We start from the raw sequence: 24,675 nt of genomic DNA, 5'->3' as shown, positions 1-24,675 counted from the left end.
AGTTCACTCTGCATCATTACAGTGCAATCTGTGTCTCAGTGCTATAGTCTGGCAAATTGTACTACAGTAATTGTCACTATTTTAAAGGTACAGTATTTATTGAATACTAATTGAATACTGTGCTGTGCTACTGTTAAACTAAACATAGCACTATTTCACCCCTAATATATGTCAGTTCAAACATGTTTTCAAGTCTTTAAACACAATGGCAAGTGAAAAGAAAGCTAAAACTGCCTTGTTTCACTTTAAGGCGGTTTTCACTTTACAGCGGGGCTCCGGTCCCTAACCCGCTGTATGAGTGGGGTATACCTGTATATCAATTGCATATTTTATTGTATCTTTATGTATCAATTGTGTAACTTCTTTTGCATTTTTATTGTATGATTTTTATTATTGTGTGATTTGTAAACATTTTTTTTCTTTATGTGAGTAAAGCAATTGCTTTTATTTTTGCACATCGAGGGCTCGTTGTTTTTCAAACCTTCTCAATAATTTTTTATACACATTCTTAATATATACTATTATATATCTATATATATTGTTAGATAATTACGTTTTTCCCCTATTTCAATCAACTTAAGCACACTTAGGTGCATTTTTTGAGGTGTGGGAGTACCCATTTTTTTATTTTGCTTGTTGTATGATCCATTGTGTGCTGGTCTTTAACTTGTTTGCTATCCCGGAAGTGCAAATTGTTTAATACAGACCCCTCCATGTAGGCTTTGTGAAAGGTTATGGGAAGTGGAATAATAATGATGGTGGAATTAAACTAAATTGTCTACGATTTCCTTCTCTGCATGTAGGTGGTGCAGAAGAGAGAGTCTCATGATTATAGGTGCCTCTTCAGAGTCTGTTTTGTACCCAAGGATCCCTTGGATCTTCTACAGGAGGATCCCGTGGCCTTTGAATACCTCTATTTACAGGTAATATATTTATAGTTCAGCAAGTGGTAAAAAGAGCCATGAACTGAGCTTTTTTGTAGATATATGTAGTTTAATCTATCAGTGGCCTCCATTCCAAATTATAAGAGTTTGCTTTGCAGAAACATACGGCTAGAGTCTTGTGTTAGGGTTAAAAAGCAGCGTTGAGAGGTCCCAATGCTGCTTTTTAACGCCCGCTGGTATTACGAGTGTTGCAGGTACAGGTGTACCGCTCACTTTTTTGGTGCAACTCTAAAATACCGCAAATCCACTTATGTCAATTGCGTATCCTATATTTTCAATTGGATTTTCCTAACGCCGGTATTACGAATCTTCCTAAAAGTGAGCGGTACAGCCTCTCCTGTCAAGACTGGTACCGCATTTAAAAGTCAGTAGTTAAGAGTTTTATGGGCTAACGCCGTAACATAAAACTCTTAACTAAAGTGCTAAAAAGTACACTAACACCCAAAAACTACCTATTAACCCCTAAACCAAGGCCCCCCCAACTCGCAAACATTATAATACATTTTTTAAACCCTAATTTGCCTAACCGGAGATCGCTGCCACTATAATAAATATATTAACCCCTAAACCGCCGTACTCCCGCATTGCAAACACTAGTTAAATTTTATTAACCCATAATCTGCCGTACCTAACATCGCCGCCACCTACCTACATTTATTAACCCCTAATCTGCCACACCCAATGTCGCCCCCACTATATTAAATGTATTAACCCCTAAATCTAACCCTAACCCTAACACCCCATAACTTAAATATAATTTTAATAAATCTAAATAAAATTACTATAATTAACTAAATTAATCCTATTTAAAACTAAATACTTACCTATAAAATAAACCCTACGCTAGATACAATATAACTAATAGTTACATTGTAGCTAGCTTAGGGTTTATTTTTATTTTACAGGCAACTTTCTATTTATTTTAACTATGTGCAATAGTTATTCAATAGTTATTAACTATTTAATACCTACCTAACTAAAATAAATACAAAAGTACCTGTAAAATAAAACATAACCTAAGTTACAATTACACCTAACACTACACTATTATTAAATGAATTCCCTACATTAAATTAAATTAATTACAATTAAATAAAATAAACTAAAGTACAAAAAAACAAACACTAAATTACAGAAAATAATAAAATAATTACAAGTTTTTTAAACTAATTACACCTAATCTAATCCCCCTAATAAAATAAAAAGCCCCCCAAAATAATAAAACTCCCTACCCTATACTAAATTACAAATAGCCCTTAAAAGGTCTTTTTGCGGGGGAGTTGCCCCAAAGTAATCAGCTCTTTTACCTGTAAAAAAAAGTACAATACCCCCCCAACATTTAAACCCACCACCCACACACCCAACCCTACTCTAAAACCCACTCAATCCCCCCTTAATAAAACCTAACACTAACCCCTTGAAGATCACCCTACCTTGAGACGTCTTCCCCCAACCGGGCAGAAGTGGTACTCCAGACGGGCAGAAGTCTTCATCCAGACGGCATCTTCTATCTTCATCCATCCGGAGCGGAGCGGGTCCATCTTCAAGACATCCGACGCGGAGCATCCTCTTCTGTCTTTATCCGACGACTAAATGACGGTACCTTTAAGTGACGTCATCCAAGATGGCGTCCCTTCAATTCTGATTGGCTGATAGAATTCTATCAGCCAATAGGATTGAGCTCGCATTCTATTGGCTGTTCCAATCAGCCAATAGAATGCAAGCTCAATCCTATTGGCTGATTGGATCAGCCAATAAGATTGAACTTCAATCCTATTTGCTGATTGGATCAGCCAATAGGATTTTTTCTACCTTAATTCCGATTGGCTGATAGAATTCTATCAGCCAATTGGAATTGAATTGACGCCATCTTGGATGACGTCACTTAAAGGTACCGTCATTTAGTCGTCGGATGAAGGCAGAAGAGGATGCTCCGCGTCGGATGTCTTGAAGATGGACTCGCTCCGCTCTGGATGGATGAAGATAGAAGATGCCATCTGGATGAAGCCTTCTGCCCGTCTGGAGGACCTCGTCTTCCCGGCTTGGATGAAGACTTCTGCCCATCTGGAGGACCACTTCTGCCCGGTTGGGTGAAGACGTCTCAAGGTAGGGTGAGGTTTAATTAAGGGGGGATTGGGTGGGTTTTAGAGTAGGGTTGGGTGTGTGGGTGGTGTGTTTTAATGTTGGGGCGGGTATTGTATTTTTTTTTACAGGTAAAAGAGCTGATTACTTTAGGGCAATGCCCCGCAAAAATCCCTTTTAAGGGCTATTTGTAATTTAGTATAGGGTAGGGATTTTTTATTATTTTGGGGGGCTTTTTTATTTTATTAGGGCGATTAGATTAGGTGTAATTAGTTTAAAAAACTTGTAATTATTTTATTATTTTCTGTAATTTAGTGTTTGTTTTTTTGTACTTTATTTTATTTTATTGTAATTAATTTAATTTATTGTAGGGAATTTATTTAATTATAGTGTAGTGTTAGGTGTTATTGTAACTTAGGTTAGGTTTTATTTTACAGGCACTTTTGTATTTATTTTAGCTAGGTAGCTATTAAATAGTTAATAACTATTTAATAACTATTGTACCTAGTTAAAATAAATACAAAGTTGCCTGTAAAATAAAAATAAACCCTAAGCTAGCTATAATGTAACTATTAGTTATATTGTATCTAGCTTAGGGTTTATATTATAGGTAAGTATTTAGTTTTAAATAGGAATTATTTAGTTAATTGTAGTAATTTGATTTAGATTTATTTCAATTATATTTAAGTTAGGGGGGGTTACGGTTAGGGTTAGACTTAGGTTTAGGGGTTAATAACTTTATTATAGTGGCGGCGACGTTGGGGGCGGCTGATTAGGGGTTAATAAGTGTAGTTAGGTTGCGGCGACATTGGGGGTGGCAGATTAGGGTTTAATAAATATAATGTATGTTGCGGCAATGCTGGGGACAGCAGAATAGGGGATCATAGCTATAATGTAGGTGTCAGCGATAGCGGGGTGGCAGATTAGGGGTTAATAATTGTAAGATTAGGGGTGTTTAGACTCAGGGTTCATGTTAGGGTGTTAGGTGTAAACGTAAATTTTCTTTCCCCATAGGAATCAATGGGGCTGCGTTAGGAGCTGAACGCTGCTTTTTTTGCAGGTGTTAGGTTTTTTTCAACCGGCTCTGCCCCATTGGGGAAATCGTGCATGAGCACGTTTAGCCAGCTCACCGCTACCGTAAGCAGCGCTGGTATTGAGGTGAGATGTGGAGCTAAATTTTGCTCTTCGCTCACTTTTCTGCGGCTAACGCCGGGTTTTAAAAAAAACGTAATACCAGTGTTGTCTGTAGGTGAGCAGTGAGCATAAACTGCTCATTAGCACCGCACACCCTTACGGACAAAACTCGTAATCTAGCCAATAGTATGCAGCTCTAGTGATTTGTGGCTTCATTTTCATAACAATTCCAATTCACTTCAATATAGCCTTTTGAATTAGTTGTTACTTGCAAAATATAAATGATAAACAGAAACATCTAGTTAAACACATGAAAAACTATAAGAAACTTGCACATGCTTTTTAATTGTTTTTCACAGTTTAGACCTTCATGGAAGTAGAAGCAATATGGCCAGTGAAAATAAATGTACACTACAGAAAAGGAAGAATTAAGGAAAACTGTATTTAGAGTACATTAACTCTATTAAAATATACTGTATTTCTATATATTGTTTCACTATTTAAAAATATAATATATATATAAATAATATAATCCATATGCTGGAACAACTGAGGGATACAGGCTAAAGAATATGAACAATATTGATAGGATAGCTATTTCCCCATGCTTAATACAGCCGCCCATCAGCTAAATATACTGGGAGTAATCAGAAAGACAAAATAATAAATAAATTAAAAAGTGTTGAGTGACATGTTTTAGCCTGAGTATGGGACTTTTTTAAGTTAGATAAAAAACAGTAATTCCTAAAGAATTGTTTTTAACATAATGATGTAACCAATGAATTAGCTACAATGGTGGTATCTTAATACCTGTTTTATAATGCCATTCAAAGCCCATTGGACTACCAAGCCATATAGTTCTATCTACCTCCTATTATTGGTTCTTACTTGTCACATGACCAATTTCATCACTTTCTCAATACTGCTCTTAGTTGCCTTATGCTCCATGTGATCATATTTATCTTTACACAGTTATTGTGACAATTACAATACTTCCTTCTGCCGTTAAGGCAGGAAACACGTAAACTGTATAGGTCTTGTTCTGCTGTGCTCTTTATGTTGTCCCAATAAATGGATATTTTAACATACTTATTCTCTCCAGATTGATACTGTGCTTGATTAGTATGCTGTATTGTTTTGTTCGCTAAATTTGGAATAAAGTATTAGTATGGAGCAGTCTAGAGCTGCCTCCACTGATGTCAGTATATCCGAGAGTGGTCCTTCGGAAATTATCATCCTGTCAGCAAATGCTATTTGTGTAAACTGGACACAGTCTGTCTGCTTGAACAATTTTGCAGCTCCTGCCTATGCTCTGTTCTACAGACTCATTCTAAGCCCCTAGTACTTCCACAACTGTGGGACATGTACCTGTATATGTTACTGAGGATGGTATAAGGGAATTTGAACCTAGTTGGACCACTTTCGCAGAAACTTAGGCCTAGATTTAGAGTTCGGCGGTAAAAGGGCTGTTAACGCTCCGCGGGTTTTTTTCTGGCCGCACCATAAATTTAACTCTGGTATCGAGAGTTAAAACAAATGCTGCGTTAGGCTCCAAAAAAGGAGCGTAGAGCATTTTTACCGCAAATGCAACTCTCGATACCAGAGTTGCTTACGGACGCGGCCGGCCTCAAAAACGTGCTCGTGCACGATTCTCCCATAGGAAACAATGGGGCTGTTTGAGCTGAAAAAAAACCTAACACCTGCAAAAAAGCAGCGTTCAGCTCCTAACGCAGCCCCATTGTTTCCTATGGGGAAACACTTCCTACGTCTGCACCTAACACTCTAACATGTACCCCGAGTCTAAACACCCCTAACCTTACACTTATTAACCCCTAATCTGCCGCCCCCGCTATCGCTGACCCCTGCATTACACTTTTAACCCCTAATCTGCCGCTCCGTAAACCGCCGCCACCTACGTTATCCCTATGTACCCCTAATCTGCTGCCCTAACATCGCCGACCCCTATGTTATATTTATTAACCCCTAATCTGCCCCCCACAACGTCGCCGACACCTACCTACACTTATTAACCCCTAATCTGCCGAGCGGACCTGAGCGCTACTATAATAAATGTATTAACCCCTAATCCGCCTCACTAACCCTATAATAAATAGTATTAACCCCTAATCTGCCCTCCCTAACATCGCCGACACCTACCTTCAATTATTAACCCCTAATCTGCCGACCGGAGCTCACCGCTGTTCTAATAAATGTATTAACCCCTAAAGCTAAGTCTAACCCTAACACTAACACCCCCCTAACTTAAATATAATTTACATCTAACGAAATAAATTAACTCTTATTAAATAACTTATTCCTATTTAAAGCTAAATACTTACCTGTAAAATAAATCATAATATAGCTACAATATAAATTACATTTATATTATAGCTATTTTAGGATTAATATTTATTTTACAGGCAACTTTGTAATTATTTTAACCAGGTACAATAGCTATTAAATAGTTAAGAACTATTTAATAGTTACCTAGTTAAAATAATTACAAATTTACCTGTAAAATAAATCCTAACCTAAGTTATAATTAAACCTAACACTACCCTATCAATAAATTAATTAAATAAAATACCTACAATTACCTACAATTAACCTAACACTACACTATCAATAAATTAATTAAACACAATTGCTACAAATAAATACAATTAAATAAACTATCTAAAGTACAAAAAATAAAAAAGAACTAAGTTACAGAAAATAAAAAAATATTTACAAACATAAGAAAAATATTACAACAATTTTAAACTAATTACACCTACTCTAAGCCCCCTAATAAAATAACAAAGACCCCCAAAATAAAAAATTCCCTACCCTATTCTAAAATACAAAAATTACAAGCTCTTTTACCTTACCAGCCCTGAACAGGGCCCTTTGCGGGGCATGCCCCAAGAAGTTCAGCTCTTTTGCCTGTAAAAGAAAACATACAATACCCCCCCCCCAACATTACAACCCACCACCCACATACCCCTAATCTAACCCAAACCCCCCTTAAATAAACCTAACACTAATCCCCTGAAGATCTTCCTACCTTGTCTTCACCATACCAGGTTCACCGATCCGTCCTGGCTCCAAGATCTTCATCCAACCCAAGCGGGGGTTGGCGATCCATAATCCGGTGCTGAAGAGGTCCAGAAGAGGCTCCAAAGTCTTCATCCTATCCGGCAAGAAGAGGACATCCGGACCGGCAAACATCTTCTCCAAGCCGCATCTTCTATCTTCTTCCATCCGGTGCGGAGCGGGTCCATCTTGAAGCAGGCGACGCGGATCCATCCTCTTCTTCCGATGTCTCCCGACGAATGACGGTTCCTTTAAGGGACGTCATCCAAGATGGCGTCCCTCGAATTCCGATTGGCTGATAGGATTCTATCAGCCAATCGGAATTAAGGTAGGAATTTTCTGATTGGCTGATGGAATCAGCCAATCAGAATCAAGTTCAATCCTATTGGCTGATCCAATCAGCCAATCAGATTGAGCTCGCATTCTATTGGCTGATCGGAACAGCCAATAGAATGCGAGCTCAATCTGATTGGCTGATTGGATCAGCCAATCGGATTGAACTTGATTCTGATTGGCTGATTCCATCAGCCAATCAGAAAATTCCTACCTTAATTCCGATTGGCTGATAGAATCCTATCAGCCAATCGGAATTCGAGGGACGCCATCTTGGATGACGTCCCTTAAAGGAACCGTCATTCGTCGGGAGACATCGGAAGAAGAGGATGGATCCGCGTCGCCTGCTTCAAGATAGACCCGCTCCGCACCGGATGGAAGAAGATAGAAGATGCGGCTTGGAGAAGATGTTTTCCGGTCCGGATGTCCTCTTCTTGCCGGATAGGATGAAGACTTTGGAGCCTCTTCTGGACCTCTTCAGCACCGGATTATGGATCGCCAACCCCCGCTTGGGTTGGATGAAGATCTTGGAGCCAGGACGGATCGGTGAACCTGGTATGGTGAAGACAAGGTAGGAAGATCTTCAGGGGATTAGTGTTAGGTTTATTTAAGGGGGGGTTGGGTTAGATTAGGGGTATGTGGGTGGTGGGTTGTAATGTTGGGGGGGGGGTATTGTATGTTTTCTTTTACAGGCAAAAGAGCTGAACTTCTTGGGGCATGCCCCGCAAAGGGCCCTGTTCAGGGCTGGTAAGGTAAAAGAGCTTGTAATTTTTGTATTTTAGAATAGGGTAGGGAATTTTTTATTTTGGGGGTCTTTGTTATTTTATTAGGGGGCTTAGAGTAGGTGTAATTAGTTTAAAATTGTTGTAATATTTTTCTTATGTTTGTAAATATTTTTTTATTTTCTGTAACTTAGTTCTTTTTTATTTTTTGTACTTTAGCTAGTTTATTTAATTGTATTTATTTGTAGCAATTGTGTTTAATTAATTTATTGATAGTGTAGTGTTAGGTTAATTGTAGGTAATTGTAGGTAGTTTATTTAATTATTTTATTGATAGGGTAGTGTTAGGTTTAATTATAACTTAGGTTAGGATTTATTTTACAGGTAAATTTGTAATTATTTTAACTAGGTAACTATTAAATAGTTCTTAACTATTTAATAGCTATTGTACCTGGTTAAAATAATTACAAAGTTGCCTGTAAAATAAATATTAATCCTAAAATAGCTATAATATAATTATAATTTATATTGTAGCTATATTAGGGTTTATTTTACAGGTAAGTATTTAGCTTTAAATAGGAATAAGTTATTTAATAAGAGTTAATTTATTTCGTTAGATGTAAATTATATTTAAGTTAGGGGGGTGTTAGTGTTAGGGTTAGACTTAGCTTTAGGGGTTAATACATTTATTAGAATAGCGGTGAGCTCCGGTCGGCAGATTAGGGGTTAATAATTGAAGGTAGGTGTCGGCGATGTTAGGGAGGGCAGATTAGGGGTTAATACTATTTATGATAGGGTTAGTGAGGCGGATTAGGGGTTAATACATTTATTATAGTAGCGCTCAGGTCCGCTCGGCAGATTAGGGGTTAATAAGTGTAGGCAGGTGGAGGCGACGTTGTGGGGGGCAGATTAGGGGTTAATAAATATAACATAGGGGTCGGCGATGTTAGGGGCAGCAGATTAGGGGTACATAGGGATAACGTAGGTGGCGGCGATTTGCGGTCGGAAGATTAGGGGTTAATTATTTTAAGTAGCTTGCGGCGACGTTGTGGGGGGCAAGTTAGGGGTTAATAAATATAATATAGGGGTCGGCGGGGTTAGGGGCAGCAGATTAGGGGTACATAAGTATAACGTAGGTGGCGGTCGGCAGATTAGGGGTTAAAAATTTTAATCGAGTGGCGGCGATGTGGGGGGAGCTCGGTTTAGGGGTACATAGGTAGTTTATGGGTGTTAGTGTACTTTAGGGTACAGTAGTTAAGAGCTTTATAAACCGGCGTTAGCCAGAAAGCTCTTAACTCCTGCTATTTTCAGGCGGCTGGAATCTTGTCGTTAGAGCTCTAACGCTCACTGCAGAAACGACTCTAAATACCGGCGTTAGAAAGATCCCATTGAAAAGATAGGCTACGCAAATGGCGTAGGGGGATCTGCGGTATGGAAAAGTCGCGGCTGAAAAGTGAGCGTTAGACCCTTTAATCACTGACTCCAAATACCAGCGGGCGCCCAAAACCAGCGTTAGGAGCCTCTAACGCTGGTTTTGACGGCTACCGCCGAACTCTAAATCTAGGCCTTAGAGTTTCTGAGGCTATTGCTGCGATTACACCGGCAATTCAGCTCAAGCGTAAAAGTAAACACATTGCATCAGAGTCTTCATTACGGGTATTACCCCAGCTCAATGTATGCAATCCACACCACCAATATCTTTCCAATGATATGTATTCAAACATATTGCATAGGTACAAAAGATTAAATCACAAGCAACGTTTCGGGATATGTTCCCTTAATCAGGAACATACCCCGAAAGTCGCTTGTGTTTTAGTCTTTGTACCTATGCAATATGTTTAAATACATATCATTGGAAAGATATTGGTGTTGTGGCTTGCATACATTGAAGATTGAGGGGTTAGCATTCACTCCTGTTACGTGAGCACCATATTATAGCAAGGTGCTGTTTACAGGTTGTATACTTTTATTATAAAAATGCAAAAAAAAAAAAGAATAGCAGATACTCCAAATAAGGAGTGTCTAAAAGTCTAGGATAAAGCACACATACTACCACAATATAAAAAAAATACATACACAAGGGATCCCATAGTCAAAATTGTCATAAATCTAAAGCCGATTAGAGTAAATATGGTGCACCACAGAACACATCTTTGTGAATAATATCCAAGATAGAGTGTATCAGCTATATAGCATAGTCACTGAGAGATTCAAAATAAATGTGCACAAACAGCCGGCAACATCCACATAAAATACAGCCTTCCACCCAAATCTACAGGCAACAAGAATACACTAGCGGAATGAGAGGATCACTTTCACACGTACAGTATCTACAGGTTTGACCGCCGTTGAAGCTTCTTCCAACTCCACCGGTCAATTACTGTTACCAGTGTCCTTTATGTAGTTACTCCTCCCAAATTATTTTCAATGCTTCTTAGTGTTGTGCCTAAATGGGTGAGCCGTTCATGGGGGATCCCATGCATGAGAAGCTGTAGAACACCAATGTGTCCTTCACCGCAGCTTGGAGCTGCTTCCGGGTGATGTTGTCACCTCAATTCCCGGATCCTCTTATTTGTATACTTTTTTACCCCAGCTTAGCTTGCTCTAGACTCCGAGGGATCATCCTCTGACTCAGATGGAGAGGTTTCCTCAGAGGATTCCTGTTCTGGTTTAGACCAGGAGCCTGAGGACATTACTTTTCAGTTCAAAATGGAACACCTATGTTCCTTGTTGAAGGAAGTCTTAGAAACTTTGAGGGTACAAGAGTCTAAACAAGGACAAGCCGGTACAAAAGCTAGACATGATGATTTTCAAGCCTAAGTCTAAGGCCACTGATACCTTTCCTGTTCCAATATTAGTATCTAAAATTGTTTTTGTGAATCGTATAAGCCTGGAGTCCCCTTTACCTCTTCCCCTACTTTTAGGAAGCTATTTCCTGTTCCTGAAGCCAATTTGGAATTGTGGGTAATGATTCCAAAAGTAGTTGGTGCTATATCTACTCTATCTAGGAGGACTTCTATTCCCTTGGACGATAGTACTTCCTTTAAAGATCCAATAGATATGACATTAGAGAGTTTCCTTCATAAGGCCTTCCTTCAAGGAGGGTTGTTGTTTCAACCAGCAGTCAGTATTGCCACTGTGACAGGAGCTGCAGCATTCTGGTGAGATTCTTTAAATTACCTAGTGTCTGAGGAATCTTCCTTTGAAGATATTCAAGACCATATTCATTGTTTACAGAGGGCAAATTTCTTTATTTGTAATGCAGTCATCCATATTGTTCGCATTAATGCCAAAAACACAACCTTAGCTGTGCTGTGTTAAAGGGCTCTTTGGCTCAACTCTTGGAATGCAGACATGGTTTCCAAATCTAGATTGTTATCTCTTGCCTTTAAAAGCAAGACCTTATTTAGCCAGGGCTTGGATTCTATTATCTCTTCTGTGACTGGGGCAATTGAGTCTTTTTGCCCCAGGGCAAATAATCTAGGCCTAAGAGCAAGTCAAACAACCGTTTTCATTCTATTTGACAGAACTAGTTTCAGAAGTCTTCTGTAAATGAGGTCAGTCTTTTCCAAACCCACTCAGAAACATAGTTTAACTTGGAACAAGTCTAAGCAACCCAAGAAGTCCTCTTATGATAACAAGTCAGCATGAAGGTGCGGCCCCGACCTGGACTCTTCTCCTGTAGGGGGCAGATTAAGCCTTTTAAAGGAGGTGTGGACTTGATCTGTCCAGGATCTTTGTCTTATAGATATCGTGCCTCAGGGATACAGGATAGACTTTAGATCTCAATCTCCTCAAGGAAGGATTATCCTGTCTCACATTTCCAGGTGGCTAGAAAAGAGAGCGGCTGTCACGAGTACCAGGCTGCAAGGGTTAAACCCCCTATCCCCCTACTACCTGCCGGGGAAATGGGAATGCTGATGGACTTTCCTGGCAGTCTGACGTAGAATGCCCCTCGGACAGACTCAAATTGAGCCATGTAGATCTAGCCGGGTCTGCCGAACTGGAAGGGGGGAGTTGTCACGGGTACCAGGCTGCAAGGGTTAAACCCCCTACCCCCCTACTACCTCACCCCTGTTGTTTCTCAGAGGTTTTTGGCACCTCAGAGCAACCACAATCTCTAGAAGCCTCCTGTTGCTTGTTTTGTCCCACTGGAACTTGTCTTGAAAGAGCTGGTCTGTGACCTGAGAAACCCTCCTAGGCTGTCCGGGCTCCTGGAACTTCCAGTCGGCAACCTCACAACGGACACCCGCCTAACCCCTCTCAGGCTGTACAAGAAGTAATGTGAACCAGCACAACTGGCTGGGCTCCTGGAACGCCAGGTCGGCCACAGAACAGCAGGACACCCGCTAACTTTACCCCTGGATGCTCCAGTGGCCCTTTGCCCCAGAGCTCCGCTCTTTTGGGGATTGGTAGCCCCTAGGGAGGACAAGAGGTGGGGGAATTACCGGAGGGGAGCTACTTTGGGAACTGTTTTTTTTTTAACACCCCTACTGCCATAACTTCAACAGACTGTATCTCCTTTTTGTGGCATCTGGGGTCCGAGAGCTTTCAAATGACACCCTGGAAGTGCCACCGCTACTCCGGTATCACCCCGAAATTATCACTCCTGGGTCCTGGGAGTCTGTGGGATTATGGCTGTTATGGAGGCACCGGTTTGTCTGGAGGGGCGTGAATGGCGGGAAAATTGTGGGATTGCCCAGTATCTTATCAAGATGAGCTTTGTGTATAAAAAGAGTGTATGTTTTACAATAAAATCTTATTTATTATTTGGGTGAGCTCCAGCTAAAATCACTTTCTTGGGCTACATAGCAGCCTGTTCCAGGCAGAGGAAGCACCCTATGGCAGAGCTACCTAGTCTGGGTAGCCGGAGTCTGCCACAGAGTGGGACCCTGAATACTGGTGCTGTCGGGCATCAGGGGTGGCTACAGGCTGTGGTCACTTGCCAGCTACATAGCTGCAGTTGGCAGGGAGGAAGCAGGACCCATTTGGCGGAGATACCCAGTCGTGGTAGCCGGGGTATCCGTCACATTGGCTGGCAGCGGTGGGATGCTTCCAAGTTCAAGGAACATTCAAACCGCCACCTGAAGACAAGTTCGGATGGAGACCCGAGGAAAGACTGCGGGCCCCAAGAGCAGACCAGCCCTCACCCGAGAAATGCTGAAAGGTGACTAGGCGGCCGGTGGGTCGGATGATGACCAGGGTCATGAGCAACCTCCTACAGCACCCAGCACGGCACCTATAATACCGCATCTACCCCTGGGACAACTGCATCCAAAATGTGAAGTGGAGTGGTGACTGGAGCTTTGTGATAACCGGCCACCTCAGGAGGTCATCACAAAGTTAATGTCAGAGGTTACCCAGGTTAGTGGAGCTTCACCAGTCTACGGGAGATGTTCCTTCTGCCTCTGAGGTGCAAGCTCCCCGAGCACCCAAGTTACCCCATGGGGCCTTCTGGGCCTACAAAGAAGAGGAGGAAGATATTGATTGCTATCTTCAGGTTTTTGAGACCCAATGTGAACTGCAGGGGGTCGCCCGCGCCGACCGACTATCGGTCTTGATTGGCAAACTGTCTGGACGGGCTTTGGCCGCTTTCCATTCAAACCCTCCAGAAGACTATGGCAAGGTGAAAGACCTATCCTTGCTCGTTATGGACTCACGCCGGAGGCTCATTGGCAGAAATTCTGGGCACTACAGAAACAAGAGTGGCAGCCTTTCACAGAGTGGACCCACCAGTTCACTAGGTCAGTGGCCTCCTGACTAGCTGGCTGTCAAGCCACCACTGGAACAGAAGTGGCACAGCTTTTCCTCCTGGAGCATTTTTACAACCATGTTCCAGTCGAGGTCAAGGAATGGGTCAATGATCGAAGGCATACCACAGCAGACCAGATGGCTGTTCTGGCAGACCAGTATGCAGACGCTCACCTCCTGGTTCCCTCTGACCCACAGCCAACCCTCTGCCTGGCTCCCACTGACATCAAGCCCCCAGCGACTCCCAACAGGCTCTCGGCCCGGCCGGTCTTTATCCCCCCAGCAAGAGTCAGGGACTCCCAAGGATGCTTGACCTGTGGGCAGCCTGGACATTTGAGGCGGGAATCCCTGACTCAGAACCAACCTCATCCAGCAGTTCAGCAAAGACACCCCCAGCCCACCTTCTGGGTAACCGCCCCAGTCTGGACCTTCCAAGCTGCGGCCCACTATATGTATGCCCCGGCCCCAGTGGACTACCCCGAATGGGCTGAAGAGGAGGTCGGCACCCTACAGGAAGCTAATTTGGTGGCCTATGATAACTGTCAGCACCACTACCAGACTGTTTGGGTCAATGGGAAGGTGGCTCAAGGATTAAGGGACACTGGGTCCACCATTACCCTGGTTTAGCCCCATCTGGCCTCCCCGTCTACACCCACTGGGCAGACCCTTGGTGTTCGGGTGGCCGGAGGCACCACTGTCCGAGTGCCCATAGCCCATGTCCATCTGGCTTGGGGTGCCGGGGCCTGTGCTGTCGATGTGGGTGTGATGAAGGACCTTCCCACAGAGGTCCTACTGGGAAATGACCTCGGCCTCCTCATTTCAACCTTTTTGGGGGATACTCCCCCGGACTCCTGGCCAGTGACCACCCGCAGGCAAGCCCAATGCCAAGCCGGGTGGGTGCCGGGGCCTGTGCTGTCGATATGGGTGTGATGAAGGACCTTCCTACAGAGGTCCTACTGGAAAATGACCTCGGCCTCCTCATTTCAACCTTTTTGGGGGATACTCCCCCGGAATCCTGGCCAGTGACCAACCGCAGGCAAGCCCAATGCCAAGCCAACGCAACACAGCTGGGGACCCAGGTAAGAACTTACACCCACATCCCTGAACTTCCCCAACGCCCTACCCCAACCCCCCAACGTCTTGTCCCGACTCCCCGACGTCTGACCCTGGGCCCTGCCCCCCTTCCCCATCCGCTATCCTGGACCTCCCCCTCTGACTTTGCCCAAGAAACTCTGAGCGACCCAACCCTTTCCCCCTTCCGAGCCTGCATAGGGGCCGACCCCCAAGGCCCAGGGGAAGATTTCTTCCAATGGGAGAATGGCTTGCTGTACCGTGTTTCCCAGAGGAAGAAAGGACCAGTGCCCAAGAGACAGCTGGTAGTACCGAAAAAGTATCGGTCCAACCTATTGCGCATGGGGCATGACATCCCCTTTGCCGGCCATTTGGGCAGCTCCCGAACCCACCACCGCCTTTCCCAAATCTTTTTCTGGCCAAGAATCACAAAAGAGATTAAGGCCTATTGCAGAACCTGTATGATATGCTAGAAAGTAGGGAAGACCGGGGACCATACCAAAGCCCCATTAAACCCCCTCCCCATTATTGACGAACCCTTTAGCAGGGTCGCCGTAGACATAGTAGGGCCCTTATCTTGCCCCAGTCCCTCCAGGAAAAAGTACATACTCACGGTGGTAGACTATGCCACTAGGTATCCAGAGGCAGTCCCCATGACGAATATCCAATCATAGACAGTGGCTAATGCACTGCTGCATATATTCACCAGGATGGGCTTCCCCCAAGAAATAGTCTCAGATCGGGGGACTCAGTTCACCACCGAGGTCACCCAAAAGTTGTGGGAACTGTGCGGGATCCAACCCCTGTTCAGTGCCCCATATCACCCGCAGACCAATGGGCTTTGTGAAAGGTTCAACGGGACCCTGAAGCAGTTGCTTTGGTCATTCTCAGCCGCTCTCAAAGACTGGTACAAGTACCTGCCGCACCTCCTGTTGTCTACATAGAGGTACCCCAGGAATCTACAGTTTTTTTCCCCCTTTGAGTTGTATGGCCGGAAGATCAGGGGGACCCCTAGACTTGTTGGGAGCCCACTGTGAGGGGTCAGAACAGGAGGGAAGACCCTCCGTTGTGGAGTATGTCCTAAAATTCAGAGACAAGCTGAAGGACCTCATTGCCATGGTGTGGGTGAACCTTCAGGCTGCTCAGGGGAACCAGAAGGGGTGGTACAACCGTAATGCTCGTAGCCGAATTCTGGTGGTAGGGCAGAAGGTCCTAGCTTTGAAGCCTGTCAAAACGGACAAGCTACAGGCTTCGTGGCAGGGACCCTACAAGGTGGTGAAACAACTGAATAACACCACCTACCTTGTAGCCATATGTTCAAATGAACGAGTCCAGCGGAGATTTCATAGGAACATGCTCAAGGCATATGAAGAGCGACCCAAGGATGTGGCCACTACCTGTGCTCCAGCTGTGGAGGACTCTGAAAGCCTTCCCATGCCGGAACTCCCCAGCCCAAATGAGATTCCCCAGGGGGCCGGAGACATAACCCTCGATGAAAGGTTAGAGGTGGGCCAGAGACAGCAAGTCTGGCAGTTACTAGAGGACCACCAAGAAATGTTTTCCAATGTCCATTGGTATACCACAGTGGCCCTCCACTGAGTGGAAACCCCGGGACAGACTCCCCTGAGACAGTCAGCGTACCGAGTACCTGAAGCTGTTAGAGACAGTATGCATCGGGAGCTTCCTGACTACCCTTGACCTTTGTAAAGGGTATTGGCAAATCGCCTTAGCCCCCAAAACGGTCCCCAAACCAGCCTTCATCAGCCCCTTCAGCCTCTACCAGTTCAAGGTCATGCCGTTTGGGATGAAGAATGCCCCAGCTACCTTCCAGCGTATGGTTGACCGCCTCCTAGATGGCCTCCAGGACTATGCCTGTGCCTACCATTGCCATCTATAGCAACACCTGGGAGGACCACTTAATCCACCTAGGCATCATTCTAGATCGCCTTAGAGCCGCTGGCATAACCCTGAAACCAGAGAAGTGCACCATAGGGCGTTCGGAAGTCCAACATTTGGGCCAACGAGTGGGCTGCGGAAAGCAGCAACCGAGCCAGCCTAGGTCAAGGCAGTGGCAAACTGGCCCTCTCCTCGCACCAAGACCCAAGTCCTAGCCTTCTTAGGAACTGCAGGCTGTTATCGGATGTTTGTCCCCAATTATAGTACCCTTGCCCAACCCCTGACCGACCTAACCCATAAGAAACTCCCCTGACAGGTCCTGTGGTCCCCAGAGTGCGAAGCTGCCTTCCAAAGTCTCAAATCAGCCTTGGTCACTGCCCCCGCTTTGGCAAATCCTAACCCCAACAAACATTTTTGTGTTCACACAGATGCCTCCATATTAGGGTTGGGAGCAGTCCTAAGCCAGGTGGACAAAGGAGGACAAGACCACCCCCTAGCCTACATCAGTAGGAAACTGTTACCCAGAGAGGTAGGCTACACGGCGGTGGAAAAGGAATGCCTTGCCCTGGTATGGGCCCTCAAGAAGCTGCAACCATACCTATATGGAAGGCCTTTCACTGTCCTCACCGACCATAACCCCTTGGTGTGGCTGAACCGAGTATCGGGAGACAATGGATGCCTGTTACGGTGGAGTTTAGCCCTGTAGCCCTTCAACTTTAACGTTCAGAACAGGCCAGGGAAATGGGAATGCTGATGGACTTTCCTGGCAGTCTGACATAGAATGCCCCTCGGACAGACTCAAGTAGAGCCGTGTGGATCTAGCCGGGTCTGCCGAACTGGAAGGGGGGAGTTGTCACGGGTACCAGGCTGCAAGGGTTAAACCCCCTACCCCCCTACTACCTCACCCCTGTTGTTTCTCAGAGGTTTTGGGCTCCTCAGAGCAACCACAATCTCTAGAAGCCTCCTGTTGCTTGTTTTGTCCCACTGGAACTTGTCTTGAAAGAGCTGGTCTGTGACCTGAAAAACCCTCCTAGGCTGTCCGGGCTCCTGGAACTCCCAGTCGGCCACCTCACAACTGACACCTGCCTAACCCCACTCAGGCTGGACGGGCTCCTGGAACAATCGGTCGCAGAACAGCAGGACACCCACTAACCTTAACCCCTGGTCGCTCCAGCAGCCCTTTGCCCCAGAGCTCCCCTCTTTTGGGGATTGGTAGTCCCTAGGGAGGACAAGAGGTGCGGGAATTACCGGAGGGGAGCTCCTTTGGGAACCGGGGGTTTTGGACACCCCTACCCCCATAACTTCAACGAACTGTAACAAATTACAACACTTTTTTTACTGTGGCATCTGGGGACCGAGAGCTTTCAAATGACACCCTGGAAGCACTTCCCTGGGATCACCTGAAACCACAACCCCGGGTCCTGGGAATCTGTGGGATTATGACTGCTATGGAGGCGCCGGTCTGTCTAGAGGGGAGGGAATGGCGGGAAAATTGTGGGATTGCTCAGTATCTTATCAAGATGAGCTTTGTGTATAAAAAGAGTGTATGTTTTACAATAAAATCTGTTCCTGTTTCACCTGAATGCTAGTATGTCTAGTTATTCGGGTGAGCTCCAGCTAAAATCACTTTCCTGGGCTACATAGCAGCCTGTTCCAGGCAGAGGAAGGGTAGTCTGGGTAGCCGGAGTCTGCCACAGGGTGGGACCCTGAATACTGCTGCTGTTGGGGATCAGGGGTGGCTACAGGCTGTAGTCACTTGCCAGCTACATAGCTGCAGTCGGCAAGGAGGAAGCAGGATCCATTTGGAGTTACCCAGTTGGGGTAGCTGGGGTATCCGTTACAGCGGTCTTTGTATAGTGTGTGAAAGATCTAGAGGAAATGGGAGTGATTGTCCCAGTACCTGTGTAGGTCCATGGGAAAGGATTTTACTCCAATCTCTTTATAGTTCTAAAACAGGAGGGAACTTTGAGACCCATTATGGACTTAAAGATTCTGAACAGTTTAATGAAGGTTCCTTCTTTCCATTCTTCCTTTTGTCCTTCAAGGACAATTCATGTCAACCATGGATTTGAAGGATGCATAACTGCATATCCCTATACATCCGGATCATCATCGCTTTCTTCGGTTTGCCTTCCTAGACAAACACTTACAATTTGTGGCCTTACCATTTGGTCTGGCCACTGCTCCCCTGTATTACCAAGGTTTTGGAAGCTCTGCTGTCATAAATCAGATATCAGTGGCCCCCTACCTGTACAATATATTGGTTCAAACTCCATATTTTTCTTTAGTGACAGCTTACATGAAAAAACTACTCTGGTTTCTTCGCAATCATGGCTGGAAGGTCAATGTTACCAAGAGTTTTTTAATACTGCAAATAAGAGCGTGTTTTTTGGGAGTCATAATAGACTCTGTTACCATGAATCTGCTTCTGACACAGAATCAAACTTCAAACAGCCTGTCAAAAACTGCAGGCTCTGTCTCTTCCTTCTGTAGCTCAGTGTATGAAGGTTGTGGGCCTTATGGTGGTGGCGTCAGACACCATGCCATTTGCAAGGTTTCATCTAAATACTCTTCAAGTTATGCATGCTTAGTCCACAAGACAATCTCTTTCTTGATGGACATCTTCAGACATAGTATATCAAGGAATGAGTTTTCTGTATCTAACAAGGCAGATACTCACCACATATTTTAGCCTTTTCTAGATGGGGTGCAGTCTTGGTTCGTCAAAGGGCTCAGGGAGTCTGGTTGCCTCAGGAGGCAGTCTTGCCTATCAATGTTCTAAAACAATGAAAAAACAAAAGAAGGCGCCTCCTGGTGCAATAAAGTTTCAAATGTGGAAATCCTTCCTCTATGTGATATACAATATACTCAGAAGTGAAGCAGCACCAAGTGTGCTGATTGAGGCAGACTGAGATCTCACAGTGTCTCAGCTCAATGATCAAGGGTGTGGAGTCAGCTACTCCCAGCTAAACTTAATTAGCCCAACAGGAATGAAGATGTGAACACCAAAGGTTTTTATGAATAAAACACTATTTATTTAACCATATTAAAATCTTTAGAGCTGATATACATGTCAGGCTCTTAAAAATAGATATGCTACGCATTTCTCAGCCTTGCTGACTGTTTCCTCAGGCATAATCTGCTCTGAGTTCACATCTACCTAATAAAGGTTAACATAGCTAATCAAAATTGGTAATCTGCACAAACCCTTTCTTTTAACCCTTCATCTATCTCTAATGCCTCTTATAATATGCAATCCACATTAATCTTACAATACAGATAATTAATATATCAATCATGTGATATATAACATTTGTATAGATCACAAAAACATTAAGATACAAAAATACATCAATATGAATAATCTAATACAATCTTTAACTAGTTTTGATCGCACATATCAAAATTGATTTAAAAACAGAGAGCGTATGTTACATTCATTTATTGTTACTAGATCCTAAATTGGAACCCTCGTCTATATCTCAGAGTGTGCGATGATTTCAACAACTAAATCAGTGTCCATAAGATGACTAGATATATGAAAATATAGTATTTTGATATATCTAGTCATATCACGGACAATCTTCAAAGCTCTTCAGGCTTGGCCCCTACTCTGGTTGGTGCCTTTTATCCGCTTTCAGTCACACACTGAGTCACGACTGTGGCATATAAACACCATTAGGGTGGTACCCGCAGCTCTTTGGCGATGCAGGAGGTTTTGCATATTTTAATCTGGGCAGAGATGCATTACTGCACCATCTCAATGATTCACATCCCGGGGTGGACAACTGGAAGGCAGATTATCTGATTCATCAGACTCTCTACTCAGGTAACTGGACTCTCAATCAGGAGATTTTCAACATTCTTGTAAATCGCTGGAGATTGCCAGAGATAGACTTAATAGCATCTCATCTGAAGTACAAACTCTCTCTGTACTGTTTGAGGTCAAGAGACCCTGAGGTGGAGTTGATAGATGCCTTGACATCTCCTTGGCAGTATCAGTTGGTGTATATATTTCCTCCAATTGTTCCTCTCCCGAGGGTGGTGGCTTGAATCAAACAGGTGAAAGTTTCAGCTATTCTCATAGTGCCAGCGTAGCTGCGCAGGACCTGGTATGCAGATCTAGTTCGGGTGTCCAGTGCTCCTCCGTGGTATCTACCCCAGCATCCAGACCTTCTGGTACAAGGTTCATTCTTTTATCAAAACCTTTAGTCTCCCAGCTTAACTGCATGGAAAAAAACAGAAATAGATAGGGGGCGCCTCATGTATCTCAAATAGACTTAACACCATATAAGTAACAGTAACAAAACATCCTGGTTTACAAATAAATGTCTATGAAGTATTATTCACACAAAGTGAATGTGAAATATACGCTCACCGGCCACTTTATTATGTACACCTGCTCAATTGCTTGGTAACACATGGCAGAAACTCAATGCATTTAGGCATCTAGACGTGGTTAAGATGACTTGCTGAAGTTCAAACCAAGCATCAGAATGGGGAAGAATGGGGATTAAAGTGACTTTAAACGTGGCATAGTTGTTGGTGCCAGATGGGCTGGTCTAAATATATCAAAAACTGCTCATCTACTGGGATTTTCATGCACAACCATCTCTAGGGTTTACAGAGAATGGTCCAAAAAAGAGAAAATATCCAGTGAGCGGCAGTTGTGTAGACGAAAATGCCTTGGTCAGAGGCCAGAGGTCAGAGGGGAATGGGCAGACTGGTTTGAGATGATTGAAAGGCAACAGTAATAAATACCACTATTACCACTCGTTACAACCAAGGTATGCAGAATACCATCTCTGAATGCACAAAATGTCAAACCTTGAAGCAGATGGGCTACAGCAGCAGAAGACCACTATGGTCAGCTAAGAACAGGAAACTGAGACTACAGTTTGCACAGGCTCACCAAACTTGGACAATAGATGATTGGAAAAATGTTGCGTGGTCTGATAAGTCTTGATTTCAGCTGCAACATTCAGATGGTAGCATTAGAATTTGACGTAAACAACTTGAAAGCATGGATCCATTCTGCCTTGTTTTAACGGTTCAGGCTGCTGGTGGTGGTGTAATGTTGTGGGGTATATTTTCTTGGCACACTTTGGGCCCCTTAGTACCAATTGAGCATTGTTTAAATGCCACAGCCTACCTGAGTATTGTTGCTGGCCATGTCTATCCCTTTATGACTACAGTGTACCCATCTTCTAATGGTTACTTCCAGCAGGATAATTCAACATGTCACAAAGCTCAAATCATCTCAAACTGGTTTCTTTAACATGACAATGTATTCACTGTACTCCAATGGCCTCCACACTCACTAGATCTCAATCCAATAGAGCACCTTTGGGATGTGGTGGAACGGGAGATTCGCATCATGGACATGCAGCTGACAGATCTGCAGGAACTGCATGATGCTATCATGTCAATATGGAACAAAATCTCTTAGGATTGTTTCCAACACCTTGTTGAATCTTTGCCATGAAGAATTAAGGTAGTTCTGAAGGCAAAGGGGGGTCAAACTTGGTACTAACAAGGTGTACCTAATAAAGTGGCCGGTAAGTGTAAGAGTTCATAAACTAAATGGTTGAAAAGTCTTATAGGAATTAAAACAGATCCAGGCCCAGGCAGGATAGCTCCCTGTGGGCTACAATCTGCAACACCCTCCCCTTTCAGAGACCTATTACAATTCACAGGTCTTCAGTTGCTGCAGGGGAGGGGCCTCAAGCATGGGAGTTAGTGGAGTGTGTGCTTTTCAGTGACTTTCTCCCTACACACATGTAGAAGAGGGTTGACGGTACTTTAACCTCCATGCTCTGCGATCTCATATGAGCTGGTTGGACGATTGTTGAAATTGCTTTTAGTGATAACTAAAGTGGATGACTGTGAGAATCCAGCTTGCCTTATTTGCACCTTCAGTGCAGGGGTCAAGTCCTACAAAAAAGTATGGGAACTCACCAAGTCTTACACCGGCCTTACAATTAATATTGTTTTATATACACACAGACACATATACACACACACTGTATTTATAGGTATATAATCTATACACCCTGGTTAATAAAAGTAAATTAAAACCAATGAAGGGCTGAATATTTGCCTTTGGGTCTGCAGATTGACACCTATGGTTACATATTTACATGGCAGGGGTGACATTTTTATTTGTAATTTAGGAATCAACTAATACTGAATACTGAGAAGCCAGACACACACTTTTTAGAACACATAAATTAAAAAAATAATTTATTCATTTATGCTTTTTTTTTAAAAATAAAAAAGTATTTTTTTCCAGCTACATGTTGCACAATAAAGAGGCACGAGCAGGTCTGCTGCTCTCCCCATTGCACAACATGCTTGTTCCTTTGGGCTATGGGCCATGTGAGCTGCGCCACCCACTGGTGGATGGTGGTTCTAGCTCATTGCGCAGCCCATAAGTGCCCATTTGAGGCTATTCTATTAGAGGCCTCTTTGGAGCCTACCCAGGGGAGCCAATCAGCTCCTGGTGCACCTGACAACTAAGGGGGCATTTACAATGTCTGAGCCCTTAGCATGCTAAAAGCCTCACATCAGCTGAATTAGGAGCAGCAACATTGGGAGGGTGGCTGCACATATGGCTGATTGTGTGAAGGAGAAAGGACAAGTATCTCAACTGTAAGTTTGGCAATATATTTTTTTTTATATACTACCGTAATAGTGCTGTGGCAGACTGGGCCAGGGGGCAGGGTGGCATTTGCCCCCCAGGCCAACAGCTTAAGTGTTGAAATTGGGCTGCAGGGAAGGGATATGCTAAGCCAATGCCTTGCTTGCAAGTCCCTAAAACCTCCATGGAAGTTTTGTGCTGGCAGCAACTTGTTGCCACAAGCTGCACCTAACATTTAGTCCAGTGAAGCTCGATCCTTGTATACAGTGTGTAACGGGCAGGTTCTTCCTTTAGCTCACTGCCTCTTTCCTGAATCCTAACGAGTGCTAGTGGTGACCGTTAGGTCTTTATACTGCAGCCGCTGCTGCTCTATTTGTAGCCTTCTCCGGGTGGCAGAGGGGGAGTGTAAGCAGCTTAAGGGTCAAAGTGGATGCCTGTAGACCTCATACAGTTGCTTACCAGACCTCACAGTGAAGAAGATTTGAGTGTGGGTCCCTCTGTGCAAAAAATGCAGACACTACTTAAGGGTACAGTGAACTGCTTTTACATTAAATGACAAAAGGAGTTTGTCCTTAAAATTATTACAATCACTTAAAATTAAATGTTTTTGTAAAAAAACAATAGAAATCAAATGGTCAAGCTATTGCCTTCATTAAAGGCCAAAATACTATTTCCTTCCTAAGATAGGGAGAGTCCATGGCTTCTTTCCTTACTGTTGGGAAATACAACACCTGGCCACCAGGAGTAGACAACTCAGCCAAAGATTTAAATATCCCTCCCTCTTCCTCATTACCCCAGTCATTATTTGCCTTTCGTCACGTTAGGAGTACTTATAATAACATGGGAAGTACTGTCTTGCATTCCATGTGACTGTGTGTGGTCTATGTTAATTTCTTCCATTCCGGCTGAGACTTGAACCTGAGGAGAGCTATCTTCTGTTAACTGTCTGGGTCTAGAAGCCTATCTGAATGGGTACTGTTTTTTAGTGTGCCAGGAAGAAACAGGAGTTGTGGACTCAGGAGTCCTCC

The 24,675-nt window shown here is 43.8% G+C and overlaps 1 protein-coding gene across 1 annotated transcript in view; it reads left to right on the top strand.

The window, feature by feature from the left end:
- The window catches only part of FRMPD1 (FERM and PDZ domain containing 1), a 378,412-nt gene that overhangs the window by 99,832 nt on the left and 253,905 nt on the right, over positions 1-24,675 (top strand). Inside the window, exon 8 of the mRNA XM_053702711.1 lies at positions 804-923. Within this exon, the coding sequence (XP_053558686.1) occupies positions 804-923 (120 nt within the window). The remainder of the gene's footprint in view (positions 1-803; positions 924-24,675) is intronic.

The sequence above is a fragment of the Bombina bombina genome, chromosome 2, assembly GCF_027579735.1.
Source record: "Bombina bombina isolate aBomBom1 chromosome 2, aBomBom1.pri, whole genome shotgun sequence".
In the NCBI taxonomy this organism is placed as follows: Eukaryota; Metazoa; Chordata; class Amphibia; order Anura; family Bombinatoridae; genus Bombina; species Bombina bombina.
The sequence above is the reverse complement of the archived record's forward strand: the minus strand, read 5'-3'. Positions and strand labels throughout refer to the sequence as shown.